The sequence below is a fragment of the Poecile atricapillus genome, chromosome 13 (assembly GCF_030490865.1).
Source record: "Poecile atricapillus isolate bPoeAtr1 chromosome 13, bPoeAtr1.hap1, whole genome shotgun sequence".
NCBI classification, from domain to species: Eukaryota; Metazoa; Chordata; class Aves; order Passeriformes; family Paridae; genus Poecile; species Poecile atricapillus.
The window spans coordinates 6,452,652-6,471,206 of NC_081261.1; the positions used below are offsets into that span (position 1 = coordinate 6,452,652).

The following is an 18,555-nucleotide window of genomic DNA, read 5'->3' on the forward strand; positions in this document are numbered from 1 at the left end:
GCTACAGACCATTTGTTTCAAAAAGAAAGATTTTTTTGGAGGGATTTTTGGATGATTGGTATTTATTTACCGAGGAGAAAAGGATTGGAAGCAAATACAAAATTTACGTCTTTGTATTTATCAGTGTTTAGATACCTCAGTGAGAGAATATGACACACACTGTCAGTTAGTTTACTTCTAACAATTTGTTCCTAACCTTCAACTTGAGTTACAAATTGAACGAGTTCTGGTTCTTAAAGAGATGAGTCTTGAAAAAGTGTCTGGAAAAACAAGTCTTCCCTGTTTAAATAAGGAATGTGCCAAATGACTGGCAGGTACTTGATATATAATTTAAATTTAAAACAGGAAGAAACAGTTCTAGATAAAGATCTCCTAGGATATCTAGGGGAAATATATGCACCTATATTTAGCTTATCCCTGGTTTCAACCCCTAACTGCACACACAGCAGCACTCACTTAGCTTTTGAAAAGAACGGGCCTTGATCCTTTAACAAGCTCTGCAAAGCTCCCTAATAAAGTTACATCCCTGTTAATCACACATGTGCTCCCCAGTTCCTTCTTCGAAGCACCTTGTTCACAGAGATGAAGTGTGGAGCCGCAGCTGCTCGGGAGCTGTTAGAGAAGGAGGCTGATGGAGGCTGGTCATGGATGGGGATCCTCCGCAGGAATCCTGACCCTGGGGCTTTGCCGTGAGAAGGCAGGACCCAGAGACATTACTCAAGGGCTGAGGGTGACATGGGCAAAGGGTCTTGCTGGAAACCTGCTCCTTCAGCCAGCGCAGGGGAGGCAGCAAGGTCAGGCCTGTGAATTAGTACTTTTGAGGTTGAAATGGAAAATTGAGAAAGTTGAGACAGAGCTTGACTAGAAACTGAGCGAAAGCTGTTGGAAAGGCCACATCATGGAGCTGCACATTCAGAAGGAATTTATACAGTGTGGTGTGTGTTCCCCATCATTGCTTGGGAAGGACAACACATCCTGTAGCACAGAGAGAGAAAAGAGAAGACAAACCGCAGAGGGGCACGTAAATCAGTTTGTATTTTGACTCTGGAGGATACACTGCAGAAAATTCAGGCGAGAGAGAAGTTAAGGTGGAGGGGGGAGGCTGGAGAAATAAAACAAGAGGGAGTTTGGATCGGGGGGGAGAGTTTAGATATGCTGTTTGACTTAGGAGAAAACAGAATGAAGGGAGGGCAAGATTGTTCACAGAATAGCAAGTCAGCCTGATCAGGGCATCTTGCATGACTTTGCATGTTTTCCCCTCTATGAAGGCAGAAACTGAAGCAGAGAAAGTGAAGAAATCTGAGCCAGTGTAGGGATCTGTGAGGACAGATCTCTCGCTGAGACAGAGGGAGGAAGAGCTGAGCTAACAATTGTGTCAATAAAGGTCAGGGTAGATGCAGCAGGGCTGAGCCCTTGGAGACTTTTTCTATAACACACTGACCTTAATGAAAATTACCAGTGTTCTTCCTTTGACACCTGCAGGGCTCAAGGAGACACCACACCATGGAAGTCTCCATCAGGAGTCATTTCCTGAATGTTGCTGTTTTCCTGATGCATTGTGTGGTCCACAAGGCGAGCTGTGAGAAGGGCAACACTTCCCCTCTGCACTTCACTCATTTCTTCTACAATGCCAGCATCTATGAGAATTCAGCCCCCAAGACCTACGTGGAGAGCTACGTCAAAATGGGTATTTACAAGAGAGACCCTGAGTGGGACATCAGGTACAGGATAGCTTCTGGAGACAACACTGGTCTGTTTAAAACAGAGGAGCACGTGATTGGGGATTTCTGCTTCTTGAGAATAAGAACCAGGAGCAGCAACACAGCACTTTTAAACCGTGAGGTCAAAGACAGTTACATGTTAATAATCAAGGCCACAGAGAGCACCTTTGCCTACGAAGCCTGGGCCAAAGTCTTGATCCATATTCTGGACAGAAATGACTTGAAACCTCTCTTTTCACCCCCCTCCTACAAAGTGTCCATCAGAGAAGACACTCCTCTGAAAACAGTGGTCAGCACACTCAGTGCCACTGACGCTGATGCTGGGCAGAACGCTGAGTTCTACTATGCCCTCAACACCAAGTCCAACCTATTCACTGTGCACCCCACCACGGGGGCAGTTCTGGTCACAGGCAGGCTGAACAGCACCCATCGAGGCAGGCATAACCTGCAGGTTTTGGCTGTGGACAGAATGAGAAAGATCACAGAGGGGAATGGCTTTGGGAACTTGGCTAGTCTCACAATCCAGGTGGAGCCATCTGCCAGGAAACCCCCCTCTATCTCCTCGGTGAAGGTGACATCACCTGACTCAGATGAAGACTTTGTCTATGCAACTCTCTCTGTAGAAAGTGGCAACTCAGAAGCAGGGATTGATTCGGTTGAGTTTGTGGATGGAGATCCGGGAAGACATTTCAAAGCCGTCAAATCCTACTTTGGGAGCCCTGAGTTCATGGTTGTGTCAAACAAAGAGATAAACTGGTTACTTTACCCATTTGGTTTCAACCTCAGTGTGCAAGCCAAGGACAAGAGCAAGCCACCACTGTTCTCTCCTGTCAGAGTTGTCCACATTCCTCCCTCCAAGTATGTTTCTGCCAGGTTTGAGAAAGAAGTGTACCGGGTCCAGCTCAGTGAATTTTCCCCAGCTGGAAGCCAAGTTGTTATGGTGAAGATCACACCAGGTTTCCCAAATCTTAAATACATTTTGAGACCTACTCCTGACAGCACAAGCTTTAAGATCAATCCTCACACTGGACTGATAACTACAGTCAGAGCAATGGACTTCCATGAGCAGTCTAGTTTTGAGCTGGAAGTTACAACCAATAACAGTCACACATCTGCCACTGTTATTGTTGACATCATTGACTGCAACAATCACGCTCCAAGTTTTACTCAGTCTTCCTACCACAGGGCCTTTGATGAAAATGTTCCTCCTGGTACCAGTGTCTTAACAGTAAGGGCTACAGACGAAGATAAAGGTGACAATGGCTTTGTCACCTACAGCATAGCCAACCAGAAATCAGTTCCCTTTGTCATCGACCCCTATTCTGGTGTCATTTCCACCTCCAAGTCCATGGACTATGAGCTGATGCAGAGATGGTACCACCTGCGCGTGTGGGCGTCAGATTGGGGCTCACCCTTCCGCCACGAGAGAGAGGTGTACGTCTCCCTGACACTGAGCAACGTCAATGACAACGCTCCTGTGTTTGAGAAGGCAAGCTGCAGTGGCACCATCCCACGGGACTTTCCAGTTGGGAGCCCTGTGGCCACGGTCTCTGCAATCGACAGTGATGAGCTGCAGCATATCAAGTATGAAATCAAGTCTGGCAATGAGTTACAGCATTTTGAACTGAATCCCATCTCTGGAGTAATATCCCTTAGAATATCTCTGCGAGATCTTCCTCCTGAACAGCCACTTTTCTACTCCTTGAAAATAACTGCAACAGATGGAGAGAACTACGCTTTGCCAACATCTGTGAACATCACTGTGGTCGGCCAAGGTCTCCCTGTCAAAATGCAGTGTGAGGAAACAGGAGTCTTGAAGCAACTGACAGAAACCATCATACACTCCATTGAGTCTCAGTCTCAAGGCCATGGGCAGGATGATGAAACATCTCTGAACTTGCACCTTATAAACCATAATACTCCTAAGTTTGATGACAGCTTTCCACGATCTATTGATATCATAGAGACTGTTCCCATCAACTCAACTATTGCTGACCTTTCAGCCATTGATCCTGACACTGGTTTTAATGGAAAATTAGTCTATGTGATCTCAGATGGAAACGATGACAGCTGCTTTACAATTGACCTGGAACTGGGTCTCCTTCAAGTCCTTTCTCCTTTAGATCATGAACAAACCAGCTTCTACATTCTTAACATTACTGTGTATGACCTTGGCACACCACAAAAATCATCTTGGAAACTATTGGCTGTGAATGTGTTGGATACCAATGATAATACTCCTAAATTCCCTCAAGGTGCCTATTGGGTGGCAATACCAGAACATGTAGCAGCAGGGACAACAATAGCTCAACTGAAAGCAGAGGATGCTGATACAGATGACAATGGGAGAGTAAAATACTCCCTCCTAACCCCCACGGACAAGTTTGCCATTAACAGTGTCACTGGAGAAGTGACGGTTACAGGTGCTCTAGATAGAGAATTGTGGCCTTGCTATGTGCTAAAAATAGAAGCTAGGGACCAGCCCAAAACAGGCTTCCAGCTGTTCTCTGTTACAGACCTGGTTGTGACTCTGGAGGATGTAAACGACAACACGCCACAGTGCCTCCCAGCCCTCAACAGAGTGAAGGTCCCCGAAGACCTGCCTGTGGGGACCATTCTCCTGTTCCTGGAGGCTTTTGACCCTGATGCTGGCTCAGGGGGGGAGGTGAGGTACAGCCTCATTAACAATGAGGAGATGTTTCATGTGGATGAGCTGACCGGGGCGCTCCGTTTGGAGAAGGAGCTGGACTATGAGAAGAGGGACTCTTACAATGTAACCGTGCAGGTCAGTGACGGCGGGAAGCCCTTCTCTCGCTCTTCCCTCTGCCACCTGGAGGTGAACGTCATTGATGTCAACGAGAACTTGAACCCACCACGCTTTGCCTCCTTTGTCTTCAAAGGCTGGGTGCAGGAGAACAGCCCTAAGGGCACATCGGTGATGATGGTCACAGCAAAGGACATCGACAGGGGCAAAGATGGAGAGGTTCAGTATTTCCTCCGAGAAGGAACTGGCCTGTCTGTCTTCCACATCGAAAAGGACACAGGTAAGGACACCTTCATTTAATAGTGTACCTTACAGGCCTAAACTTCCTGCTGTGCTTGGCCTGGCTGTTTGCAATCTTCTATGCATTCAAGCCTTTCTTGATTGTGCAGGGATTTACTAAGTCTATCCCTGGATCTGGGTAGGAGCAAGCAGGTGTTTTTCTTCTTAAAATAATGTTAAGTCAATGTCTGTCCTCCCCCAAAATACTGAAGTCTTCTCTTTCACGTGTGTACCAAAAATTAACCTCAGCAGAAGCAAGCCCTCACCTTCCACACAATCTCACAGCCACACAAGGTGGGTGCGAGAGTTTGTGCAGCAAAGGGCAGGAGGCAGACTTGAGACTGCTCTGTCATCGAGGACTAGGTGGTCTGAGTTCCTTAAACCCCTCAGAAACACTCTGTCCTTCTCCTAGGCACCATACGGACCATAGGATCACTCGACCGAGAGGGAACATCTCACTACTGGTTGACTGTGCTAGCCCTTGACCTGGGAACAATTCCTCTGTCTTCTGTGACTGAAATTTATATTGAAGTCACTGATACCAATGACAACCCACCTCAGATGTCCAGACCTGTCTTCTATGCCTCTGTGATGGAGAATTCCCCACCAAACACATCTGTCCTTCAGCTTGATGCCTTCGATCCAGACTCCAGCTCAGAGGGAAAACTAACTTTTCATATCCTAAGTGGAAATCCTCAAGGACTCTTCACCATTAACCTCATTACAGGTAAGACTGACCCAGCTCAGCATCTGTTTTTGAGGCTTCCAAGTGCCCAGAGGATGTTACATGTTCGATATAAACAGCCCACACAGCTGCCTTTGGCACACCTTCCTCTTGCAGGAAAAGTCCCAGTCTCCAAATACACTCTGTGGGGAGTCTGAGGATTGAAACCCTCAACCTGAGGGCTGTGATTTGCATCCAGATGGCTCTTAGAGTGACACAAAAGTGCTGCTTTCAAAGCTGTAAACAGTTGTTTTTAATCTTCCCCCTTATAAACAACTGCCCTGTTGCACAGCCTGAGCCAGGGAACACCCTTCTGGAGGTGACTGTTCCTGACACCGACCCAGGCAGGATTAACAAAAATTAATTCCACTGCACTTAAAGGCTCCACCCATTCTCCAGCACTATTAATGTAGTAAGTGCAGTAAGCCTCTTCTTCCATCTTCTTAGACTATATCTTTCATCTGAGGATTATTTACCAGATCTTTCAGAGCCATCAAAAACTCGCTGATGTTTTGTGTAAACAGCTTCCTCAAACTATCCCGGCAGAGCTGACATTGGGCCAGTCTGGCAAGGAAAGCTGTGCCGAGCCCTTCATGCCATCAGCTCCTGGGAGAAGAGGGAAGGGAGGGCACAGAGCCTCAGTATGGGAGAGGATTAATTGCATGACTTTGATCTCCTGGAGATGATAAAAGCAGTTCAGCTCCTGCAGTGGGATGGAAGCTTGCTCTCAGGTGAGGAGCTGGATGCATTGAAAAAGGCTAGAGGTGCTCTCAGCTACGTGTTACCAGTGGTGTAATGGCTCTCTGGCAGTGCTCTACAGCTGGCTAGGAGGGGAATGGAAGAAAGAAATTACTATTATGAAATACTAAAATCTACTTTTCAGAAGAACCTCACAGGGTGTATTTTACATGGCACTGTATAAATGCACCTGGAGATGTCAGCTAACTGTGACCACTGCTGCCCACAGCTGTAGCTGTCTGTGCTGCCAGAAGCTTTTTAGCCTGGTCAGGACATTGCTCTGCATCCAGCTTTCCCACATAATCCAAACAGCTATGTACAACCCAGCCCCAGGACAGCTTGCACAATGCAGGGTTCTGCAGAAATGTTCCTTCAGAAGCCCCGATGCATAAAACCACTGCCTTTTTGATGGGATGTGAAGCAGGATGGCTATCAGGACACCAAGCTGGCTCCCCTCTTCAGCTGAGCAGCCATGCACCCTGCAGGAAATTCAGCCTTTATGCTGCAGGCAAAGCTTTCAGCCCCACAGGAGTGCAGCCCTGCAAAGTCATGCTCCAAGGCTGTCATGTTCCACAGCAAAATGAACGACTCTGGCAAAATCTAAATGTTTGCTAATGAGACACCTCACCTCTAAGCCAACCCATTAATCCCCATTTTAGACAAAAAAAGCTCTCTCAGGTATGAATCATCTCCTCTCCATCTCTCCCTGTACTCAGGTGATTTGCATGAGAAAACTGATAAGTTTGTCAGTTTTGAAGAAACCCATGGGCTGATCTTATCTCTTGGACAGTTGCTGGAGGTCTCTTTAAACCCTGAGATTGGAGGTTGCTTAAGGTCCTGCTTCCAATCCTGATGAACATTCAGTTATCCATTATTTCACTTGTATGTCACCCAGAAGAGCTTATAATTACCTGTGAACATAAACTGAGCAGTTATACTCTCATGTTTACAGTATCTAAAGAGAAGTCATTTGCTGCTGCTGCCAGAAGGAATATCACAGCTTGTCTAACGTTCAGGGCCCCAGGCAGCTTTTCGGAAACCCATTGGTATTTTCATTCTGCAGGCTAGCTGCTCCATTAAGTAGAATAAAACAATAATCTTTGGTCTCAACTTGGTGCTGCAGGACCGGAAGATGAACTGCTGGTCATCCCCATTAGTGCAGGATCGTATTTGAAAAAAGAAGGGTTATCCCATGGCAGGGCAGAAGACTGTGATCAAGGCATTTCCTTTTCACCTGTCCCACATGGTTATTGTCATCAAAGAACAGACAAATAAAGTCACACAGGCACTGAAATAAGCCAGAGCACAAGAGGGCCAGAGCTCAGTCTGGGTCTCTCCCAGGTAGGATATTCCTGGTAGTGGCCTCTTGGCAAAGGGAGAGGAGGAGGAGGAAGCTTGTTCTCATCCTGTGTCCTAATAAGAATTAAGGTCCTGATGTACTGCTACAACAGGTGTATCTACACCCAGAATAACCCTGCAGAATAGCCCTGGATAATCATTTAGGGCAGAGTGACATACTATTGCAAGTAACCGAATTGGGTTCCTGGTTGTGTGTTTGATTCAGTACCTTGACATGGGGGTGGACTGGCCAGTGGAGACATAACCAGCAAGGCCCCTTGACTTCCCCTGAGGCCTTGCAGGGCAACCAGGAACAGCTATGATAACTGTCCTGGGCTCCTCCAGCATTCCCAAACTACCACAGAAACACTCTAAGATCTTCAAGCTCTCAGTTCTCAAAAGAGGGTGGAGAAAAAGGGGGAAAATACATGAAAGGGTAATGAGAAGAGGGAACAAAACTGTGCACTGAGATGAAAGCTCTGTGCCATCGGCGATGGAATCTCTCCAGCCCAGCCTGGCAGCTGGTGTGGAGCAGTGTTTGTGGGAGACAGGGATAGATAGCTACACAGAGAGATGGGCAGATAGTAGGGTTTGGGGTATTCTTCTGCTGGAAGAGTTTTCAGCTTGTTTTGTTCAGGATTTGATGTGAAAGGGGTTCGAGTCCAGACAGGACCAGGAAGAACTGGGAGGCTGTGGCAGGAAGAGTCAGGATGAAGCCATTCACCCTGCTGAAAGGCTGTTTGGAGAATCCTTTTACTTTGGATTATTTGTCTGAAGCTCTTATCTGGTGCTTGTTCTTCTGGTGTTTCTTCTGCTGTGTCAGTGTCCCTTGGCTTCCCCAGGATGCCTGTGGTTCCCTGCATTTCTCTGCAAGGAAGGGCATCCTGCTCTTTAGGCCTGTGGGATGGTTGCATGGCTGCACCCCAAATCAACACAGCACACAGCTGAGCATGAAGTAGAGCACAGCAAGGTCAGAATAAGAGGTGGGGTGGTAAGAGGAGAAGGAAAAAAAGGTTAAATGGAAGCAGGAGTGAGACAAGAGAAAGAGGATCTCAGGAGAACAACCTCTTCCCTTCTCGAGCTCTTGTGAAAGCCTCAGTGCCTGCAAACCTGGTTCTGGCTATTTTAACTATCTTAGATTTTCCCCCCTGCAGCAAGGGCAGGGGGCCAGCAACCTCCACCCCAACCCTGTTCTTGCCAGCAGAAGTTATTATTATTTCTTGTTCCCTGACAACAATGCCGTGGTAATTTCAGTGCTCTTGTTCCAACATGAGCAGCTTTCCTCTCTGCCCTTTGCAGGCAGCAAGCAGGAGAGAAGGCAGACAATCCTTTCTCACTGCTGTGTGTGGACAGGCTGCTGGAGCAGTCTATGCCTGCCTGCATGCAGGCAGCAGAAAGCTTGTTTCTGGACCTTCATCTGCATGCAGAGCTTGGCTAATTGGCCAGGTGCAATTAGGACCTTTCACAGTTTTGTTCAGTCTCTGTAGGGTTCAGCAGAAACCTTCAGGGCCTCATGCAAGAACACAAATAAAGGACACCCACTCCCATGGGACAGGCTGGATGGGGTTTTCCAGCAGGGCAGGGTACTGATAACTCACAGACATGCACATGCACACACAAAACACTCATTAAAATTAAGCCTGCACTTCCCAGGCCTTGTAGGGGACAGCAGAAAGAACCAAGGAATTGTGTCCCCAGGCCACACAAAGCTGATGGCAGTTCCCCTTTAATAACAGCTTCCACTTCCATTTTAGCCCTCTGGCCTCACAGGGTGTATAACCAAGCAGCAACAAATGAAAATGTGCATTAATTCCAGCCAGCTTCTCCTGGGAATCCTGCGCAGTGTCCATCTCCCCACCTCCAGGAGCTCCGTGGCCATGTGAACGCTGCTGTCAGTTTGTGCATCTCAGCTTCGCCCAGAGCCGCGGCTCCAAAGGGAATTAGCATGATTAACCCTAATTAATTAACCACAAGAGCTTTCAGATCCCAGGGCAGAGCGGTAACTGGCTCCAGAGGGGGGAACCAGGAGCCATGGCTGGGCACTGAGTAAGGGACAGAGTTTGCCTGGGGTGAGGAGGAGAAGCCAACCCTTTGCCTTGTGGCTCAGCAGATGTGGAGATAAACCAAAAAAATTCCATCTGGTGAGACTCCCAGCTGGGATAGAGTACAGGTTATGTTACAGAGAGCAGAGTCAGCTCTTAGTCCCCAGGAGACAGGAGCATCCTCAGTGGTACAGACATTCAAGAGTACCATTAAATTCCAGTTCATCTGCCTTCACTACAGTCCTCCTTCTCCAGCACTAGAAAGCTGAGCTATGATGCTGCTTTCTTTCATTTTTTTTCATTAAGTCATGAAAGAATTTCAGGGTGTGGCCTGGCAAATCCAGATAGTCACTTTAGATTGGTTAAATTCCCTTCCATCAGGCAGCATGTAGTAATCCAGTGCAAACAAGGTGTTAGTCTGCTGGAACTGGATTTTGCAATCTGATAAACCAGAAATCTCCAGTGTGCACATAGGTGTCAGGCAGCTCTTTTGTCAATATCTCTTTGTCCTGTGGGCTTTTTAGGCTAAAATTATGAAGCATTCCCTGAGGTAGCTGGAGTTCTGGGCTCAGTAGCCAGCCTATTGGCAGTGAGGACAGGAGCATCAGAGATCTCAGTGAGCTGCTGCTGCAATTCCTTCTCCAGGTCCCCATTAGGAGAGCATTTCCATGAGTGTTGCTGCTAATGGAGCCCTGCAGCCTCTAACTAACTTGGGAAAGTTTAAAAAAAACTTTAAAACTTTTTAAAAGTTTTAAAAGCTCCTCAGCCAGGCTCTCTCCTGAGTCCTCTTCACCTGCTGAGATGTTAAAAGGATGATTAGGGAGAGAAAAAAGCTACTATGCAGACAAGCAAACAATTTTTCAAGCCATCTTGTCATAACACATTAAGGAGTGTTGATTTATGATGGTAAAGGCATCAAATAAATGTTTAGCACCATGGCTGGTGCCAAATGTGAATAATCCCAGAGAACAAGTGGAAACGGTGAACAGTAGTCGTGTTCCAAGCAGCTGCTCCTTGCTCTCTCCTTCAGCTGCCTCCTGTTTCCTGCAGCCATTTGAAATTTTCTCCTGCCTGTCATGCTCAGACAGACATACACAAAAAGTATGGTACAACTGAAGACAATACTATTAATTAAAGCTTTCAGGCTTGGCACCAGAAATGAGAGTTGAGATGGGTTAATGCAGCTGGGATTTACAAGTCTTTCAGGGCACACAGTGCTCACTCCACTGCACATGCACATGGCATCCTGTGCAAAGCATTTCCCAGGGTAAAGTGAACCTGTGTCACTGCTTGCTGTGCTCAGGAAAATTCACCCTGCCCATCGTTGGTGTGAAGAAGCAGAATTTCTCTTCACAGGGAAAAGAGAAGCGGGCTAGAAGTAACTAAGAGAGAACAAAACCACTCACATTTGTCAGCCTTGATGACTTTCAGGTCATCAAACATTGCATATGCAATTCCCATCATTAGTAAAGCAGTTATAAAATGATGTAGAGCCGTTTTTCCCCGAAAAGTGAAGAGTCAAGGCGCTCAGCAAGGACTGTTATGAAACCAGACATGGAAACAGAAGCCTCAGCTCCATCCTTTCCACACTTGCATCTACTCAGCTTAGTCACTGACAGTTCAAAAAGAGGCAATTATGATGACTTTGTTTCAACTCTAGTTTGTTATAGCCACAATTCTTCCCTCCTGCATCCAGCTTATTCAGTGTGGTTGAACTACTGTGTATTTTTCAGAAATCCCCCAAATCTTGCAGTTGTTGGAGGACTCATCCTGTGTCTCATCATGGCTTAAATAATGTACCAACATTATTTTTGACTGTGTACCTTATTTTTAGCTGGAATGCATTTGTTCTAGCAGTTGAGTAGAGGGTATTTCCCAAGACAAACTTTTGTCAAAACACTGTAAATTACAAAGAGCAAGGTTGAGCACAGGGAAAACAGGAGAAGAGACTTGTTAAGAGGCCAGACTTGTGCCAGCACATGCAGAATGTTTCTTACTTAGAGGCATAAGAAAAGTTTTGTTTTCATGGTCCTGCAGCTTTTCTCACCTTATGCCTTGCCAACCCTCAACTGATGCAGGCATCTGGTAGGTGTTCCCCCTCCTCCGTGGTCTCTGTGATCAGAGAGCAGCAGCAACACCTCCACAGAGGGATTCACGCTGGGAGGGGATGGGTTCCCCTCTGGGGGTATCTGCCTTTCTGCTCTGATCACAAAGGGAACCTGAAACAGGACAGGTGGGCAGGCTGATCTTGGGCATTCACGGATCTGATCAGCCCTGGTTTTTCTTGTATGCTGAGTCTTGGAGCTCAAAGGGTTTCTTTCTTGGCAGGTCTGATTTCCACGACTTCACGGCAGCTGGATCGAGAATACAAGGCTGAACATATCCTAGAGGTGGGTAATGATGATTGTAATTAGCTTTATTTACCTACAAGTGTATTAAGTCCTCAAAGAGCTTTCCTTGCAAGTTGGAGCACAGAGAAAGAATCTCATCCCATCAGCTCCCAACTGCTGGGAAACTTAATTAAGTGGTGTGTGTTAACCCAAGAGACAGCTGCAGCAGTGCTGTGGGGTTTATTATTTTCTTGCTGAAGACTGGAGCAAAATTTCTGTTCTGGAAGCTGTGGGAATGCAGGAAGAGGACTGGAACTATCCTCTAGCAGGATGGTTTATACATTATGAGGGAAAGAGCAAGCCAGAGAAATCCACCCTCGCTTATCTCATTGTATCAGATATTGCTGTGTAGCTTCTGTCACCAGCCCCCATCCTCAGCTGCTCACAGCTACAAGTATTGCCATCAGAGGGATCTGGAGGTTTTTGAGTCTATCAGGGTCTGTCATTTCTCTCTGCAATGCAACGTGCTGGGAGCGTGCACAGGCAGGGCAGGGTGAGGATGGCTGGTATCTCACCAAGCCATTGCAGTACAGATGTTTTCAGATGTGTGATCTCTAATGTTCAGCCAGCCAGAGCAGCTGGAGGCAGGAGCCCTGCAAACTCATCCCCCTGTGCATGGACAGGCCCTGCACACTGCCAGCTACAGCCACCAGGCTTTGCCCTGCAGAGGGGAGCAGTGCCTTTGAAAAAGTGCAGATAGAAATGCAGAGCCACACAAAATCCCCCAGCTGAGTGATTGCCCACCAGGATGGAGGCTGGCTGGTCACACTCGGGTCACGTCTGAGAGCCCTGTCACCTGCTCCCTTTGCTTGCTGACAGGTGGCTGTGTCTGACAACGGAGAGCCAGCGCTCAAGTCCACCAGCAGAGTCGTGATCCAAGTCCTGGATGCCAATGACAGCCCTCCCAGTTTCCCCCACAAGCTGTTCATGGTGCAGCTCCCCGAGAGGGAGGCCTCGGAGACCCCCCTGCCCGTCTACAGGCTGATCGCTTCCGACCGTGACCAGGGCCAGAACAGCCAGATCACCTACACCATCGAGGAGGAGGAGGACGGCATATTCACCATCAACCCCACAACTGGCACAGTCTTCTCCAGGAAAGCTTTCCCTGCCTCTGAATACAACATACTCACGGTGAGAGGAGAGGGAAACACAAAGAGCTGATGGGAAGAGACGGGCAGAAAGGGAAAAGAGAGAAAAGGGTTAAGAAACAGAAAAGATAAAAGGAAAGAGATGGAGAAAATGCAGCAGTGGGGAGGAGGAGAGCTTGAATAAGGCAAATGTGTTAAGAGGGAGAGAAAGTGGGAGGGAATTATAGGAAATGCAGAAGGTAGGAAGCTATTAAAAATGGACAATAAGTTTCAAATTAACTGTCCAACCTACCTTCAGAGAGGAATACAGTGATCCATGATCCCATATGGATGTGAACTCAAACCTGAACAGTCTTTGGGTTCCATCATGCCTCTGTGTGGCATTCTGATCTGGCCATGTTGCTTGGATGTAGTTTCAAATCCTTCCCACAGTCTGTGGGTCTTTGCAACGAGGCTTGTAATCCAAGTCTCTGCTATGGATGGAGCTTGGCAGATTTACTTGACTGCAAAGAGGAATTTGGGTTGCATGGCTCTGCCTTGGAAGCAGCCAGAGCACGGACCACTGGCTCAAGATTTGTTTAATGGGATTTTTGGGCACACTGGGAGCTGAAACTTCTGGTGAGTGGGAGAAGGAGCTTTCCATGGAACTCTCATGAGCTAACTCAGCTTTCCCCCTGAGTGCATGTGCCTTTCTCTGCAGGTCAAGGCCACAGACGGCGGCAGCCCCCCGCTCTCCTCCCACGTGAGACTTCACATCAGCTGGGTCGCCCGGCCTGGCCCTTCCTCAGAGCCACTGGCTTTTGATGAACCCCACTTCAACTTCGCCGTGATGGAAACAGATCCTGTGAACCACATGGTGGGAGTGATCAGCATGGAGATGGGCCCCAGCCAAGTGTGGTTTAATATCACAGGTGAGGCACAGAAATTAGAGCAGGGCAGCAGTGTCTGGGAGCGTTTGGCTCCCTCGGCTTTCAGCGCTCTCGCATGCCTGAGCTAATGGAGTTGTTTGCTTTAGGTGTAGGTGAGCTATGGGGAAGGCTTTCTCACAGGCACCGGAAGGTTTAAACAGCCATTAGACAAAGCTGCCCATCCAAGGCTGCCAGTGCCAAGTGCAATTACCCAACACACATCTTTAATGACAATCTGGAACTTGCCTGTGTTTGAGGTGTTCTCCAGTGTCACACGAGAGGCAGGGCATGCCTGTGCCAGCTCCCCCTGGGAATCAAGTGACACTGTTGGTTTTGTTAAAACTGCCTGCAAGGATCCAAGTGTGTGGCTGAGGGTTACAGATGCCCTCATATTTCCCTCCATGTTGAGTCTTGAGCAGGGAGCTGAGAAGGAAGCATTCCTCAAAGACCTAGTCTGCCCTAACTTGTGGGGTTCTCCCTTCCTCCTCACCACATCCCAGGGGTGATTTAGACATGGAATGTGGAACTCTAGGGCCTCCTCTAAGACACACGATTCAGAGGGGGTGTGGGCTGTCACCCCAGGGGACTCTCCAGGCAGTGTGTGCAGAACTGGTCCTACCAACGAGGGCCAATTGTGCTCGTGTAATTTGATGTTTTGAAGTGGTGGCCCAATCTACCTTGCACAGCCTTTCCCTGGTACTGCCTGCAGGGCTGCCCTTGTCAGACAAAGCCTTAATTGGGCAAGTGAATAGTTTTTCTCCTTACTGTGTTAGGGCATGGATAATGGTGTATAAATACAATTAAGCAACAAGAGATACAACACTACAGGGAGCAAGACAATGTCTGTGAAAGGTTTATCTGGCATTAGTAGTGTCTGCTTGGGTCTGCAGAATGAATGGTGTATTCCTCTGAATGTTATTCCATCATTTCCCTGCTGAGTGCTGGAGCATAGCTTGACTTCATCTTTCCCAGTACCTAGAGCTCCAAGTGATGCTGAAGGCTCTCTTGGTTTCTATCCTGGTGGAAAAGGGCAGGATTTTATTTTCCCTGCAAGGGAAGGAAGGCATCATGATAGCTGACGGCCAAGGGGGTGATGCAGAGATCCAGGAGCCTTCGGCAGCTCATTCAGGGTTTCACCTTTCCCACACCACAAACACTCTGTCACTGGGATTGATGGAGTCTCAAAAAAATCTCAGACAAAGCATCAGTGCTCTTCATCTCTTTCCTTTTCTGGGCTTCTTCTTTCCATTTGGCACCATGCACAGGTGGGTCTCTGATCTGTGGGTCTCTCTCCCTCTGTCTCTGCTTCTTTCTGTCTCCTTCCCAGCAGGAGAGCAGTGGTACAGATGGCTGGTGAGCACTGCATTCCTCCAGCAAAGGAAGATATGTCATTTTACAACCAGCAAAGATTTTACCAGCTGGTAATAGAATAAAGTAGAATCCAGAGCATCTGGTAGCCAGGGAGGAAGAAATTGAGACCTGGGATAAATTACAGGAAACTGTTTCAGCTTCTTCATATCTCAGAGCAGCTTTGCAGGGTTCAATGTGCAAGAGGAGCCAAATAGGCCCCAGCAAGTGAGGCATGAGAAAGGAGCTGCCATGCCAGGGCTGAGCAGCAGTAGGGTGAGGGACAGCTTTCTGCTGCTGAGCTGCTCAGGCCTGCTGTTCCTGGCAATTCTCAGCCATCTGGGTTGGAGGCAACAGGCTCTGCTCACCCTGGAAGCACCGTCTGCCTCCCCAACTGTTGAGTGTTGGGAATTCAGGTAGCTCCCAGGCTCCCAGGCATGGTGATGAGGACCATTGCTGATATGCCCACAGTGTGACCTTGAATCAGAAGTCAGCAAGAGCCCTTCTTGTTGCAAGGCAAGAGCCTTCTACCCAGCAGGTCCCTGATCCATGCTAAGCCAGTGATGGTGCATGGCTGGAAACCAAATGTGCTGAAATGTGCCTGTTGCCAAGCTAGCCAGGACATCACATGCATAAGTGCTTCCTTTCCCCTTCTCTCCTCCTCCTCGTTTTCTCTAATTCCCCTCACCTTCCTTTTCACACTACTTTGTCACCATCTGTGACTATCTCTTTGTCCAGCTTTGCCTTGTCCTCCCTATCTCCTGTGTCCATCTCTATCTATCTATCTATCTATCTATCTATCTATCTATCTATCTATCTATCTATCTATCTATCTATCTAATGTGGTTTTGAGTTTCCAGATTTGGGAGAGGCCTTACCTGTGGCTCTGTCCCCAATCTAGCTGATGTAACTGCCCTCCTGTTGCCCTTTTCTGTCTCCCCCTTGTCCCAGGTGGTGATGATGACATGGATTTTGACATTGAAAAGAGTACAGGCAGCATGGTCATTGCAAGACCCCTGGATGCAAGGAAGAAGTCAAGCTATAACCTGACAGTAGAAGTCACTGATGGGTCCAGTACGATCAAAACCCAGGTAATTTTTTTTCTTTAGTGGGGACCCCATGGAAAGGGAGCATATGCCAAAGCTGAGTCTGGTGAGCTCTGGATCAGGTGCCAGGCACAGGAATCTCCTCACACTGTGATCCTCCATTACACAGTGACCCTTACACCAAGCTAAGACTGTTTATATGTTGTTGGAATCACAGCTGGTCTAGGAAAGCCTAGGTCTTTCCCATTGATCCCAGCCAAGCTGGGGTGGTAGTTCACACACTCAGAACTCAACTTGGTCTCAGCAGCTCAGGATGATTTACAGCACATCTGGGACAGCATCTTAAGGGAAGTGTGTACACAGTTAGGTCAGGCTTGGGTCTGTGTTCCCATGTCAAGGACTGTTCCTGGGATATGCTAGCCCAGGTACAACCTGCACAAATCCATCTGCAAGAGGTGAGGTCAGACTCAGGGAGTGAGTGGAGTGACTGCAGGGATGCTGTGTGCTCTGAGTTGCCTGATATAAAGTACGTGCTGGTAAAAGGAGGCATTTCACTGTCAGGCATGTCCCTGAGCCCCAGATAAAATGATGAGATTTTGCCCATCTTTACCTACCCTGAGGAGGGGTGTTCAGGACATGCTCTTTCACTAGTCATTCTCTCCACACATAAGAAGCAGCCAAAAATCCAGCCCTCGATGCACAGGAAGACCTAGGATGTGAGTCACCTGTCAGTAATGCTTATCATGGGAAATTCACTGTGGGGGGTGATGAGTGAGGAACTGCAGCATTCCTGTGAAACGTGGTGCTAACCAATGGCCACTTGTCTCAGCTATCTTCCAGTATTGCTCCAGATAAACAAACAAAGCCCCACCTTGCCTAGTGTGCATTCTCTGCCACCTTGCATCTCATCCCTACGTTTATTTTGGCACCCGAGGCTGCTAGCAGATGTCAAGAAACCTGCTCGTGTAAAACCCCCATGGCATGCTCAGGTTTGCTAAAGGAAGCAAATTATTACACTTGGTTGGGACTTCCTAAGATGCAGGAAGCACATCAGTAGGAGGGTCAGGACAGCCAGGTTAGGAGACCACAGAGGAGACAGCAGTGACTTCTCCAGCAGGATTCAGGATTCCCAATGTGTGCTGTTAAATGCAGAGAGCATTAACAAAACACCAAACTTGGCTAAAAATGGATAGAAGAGAAATTTTGCTTCTCCACACGCTGCTCTTGAGATAGGCCAGCCTCTCCCTTCTTTTACCAAACATGCCCTTCTGTCAGCTTTCTGTTGAGTAAATAACAGGGCACCGTTGCCTGTGTAGGCACCAGCCAGCAGCAGAGCTGGCACCACGGCTGAGCTGCTGCTGCTTTCCATGGCAGGCTGTGACTGTGTCCCCATGTGCCAAGTGCAGGCACGTTCACTCTGAATGCCTTGCCAGACTGGAGAGATTTTCAAAGAGGAGAGGAAGCAAACTGAAAAACAGTGAAGGGGAAGGCACAGCAGGAGTTCCTTGGGATGAAGGACAGAATGGCTCCCGGTCATCACGGATAGCAAAGCTCCAAGAGATAGAAAACTGTGATGGTTGTGGCACTCAGAGTATGTCAACACCCAAGAAGGATTGGTAGCTGAGATTTTACACGGCTGCATGTCCAGTTGCTGCCCTCACTATGCTGTCTCCCCCACAGGCATTTATCCATGTGATTGACATCAACCAGCACCGTCCCCAGTTTCTTGAGAGTCACTACGAGGTGAGGATTCCTGAAGATACCCCTTCAGGGAGAGAAATCCTTCGAGTCAGTGCAACAGACAAGGACAAAGGAAAGGGGCTCATCTACACCATCCATAGCAGTGTGGACCCCAAAAGCACAAGACTTTTCCAGTTGGATCCAGGCAGTGGAGCCCTCACAACAGCAGAAGGCTTCAGTTCCCAGCCCATGCCTCAGCACACCCTCACAGTGATGGTAAGTCCTTTCCAAGCCCTGCTGAGTCCACCAGCTTGCCTGGCATATATGGGTCACTGGAGAAATTAAAAGTGGGTCTAGCCTTTGAGGGAGGATTTGTCTGGAACAATAGGGAAAAGGAAAAGTAGGGTGTTAACCTTTACTATATGGCTAAGTGTAGTTAACACCCTGCATTCCTCAGCCACCTTCTTTGGAGGGCCACTGGGTTCCTATA

At 47.9% G+C, this 18,555-nt stretch overlaps 1 protein-coding gene across 1 annotated transcript in view; it reads left to right on the plus strand.

Annotated features, from left to right (window-relative positions):
* The first annotated feature begins 1,321 nt into the window (after positions 1-1,321).
* Positions 1,322-18,555, plus strand: part of FAT2 (FAT atypical cadherin 2) — a 45,461-nt gene continuing 28,227 nt past the window's right edge. The window contains exons 1-7 of the mRNA XM_058849001.1: positions 1,322-4,765; positions 5,177-5,491; positions 11,935-11,996; positions 12,816-13,127; positions 13,785-13,995; positions 16,291-16,430; positions 18,066-18,341. Of these exons, the coding sequence (XP_058704984.1) occupies positions 1,504-4,765; positions 5,177-5,491; positions 11,935-11,996; positions 12,816-13,127; positions 13,785-13,995; positions 16,291-16,430; positions 18,066-18,341 (4,578 nt within the window). The 5' untranslated portion in view covers positions 1,322-1,503. The remainder of the gene's footprint in view (positions 4,766-5,176; positions 5,492-11,934; positions 11,997-12,815; positions 13,128-13,784; positions 13,996-16,290; positions 16,431-18,065; positions 18,342-18,555) is intronic.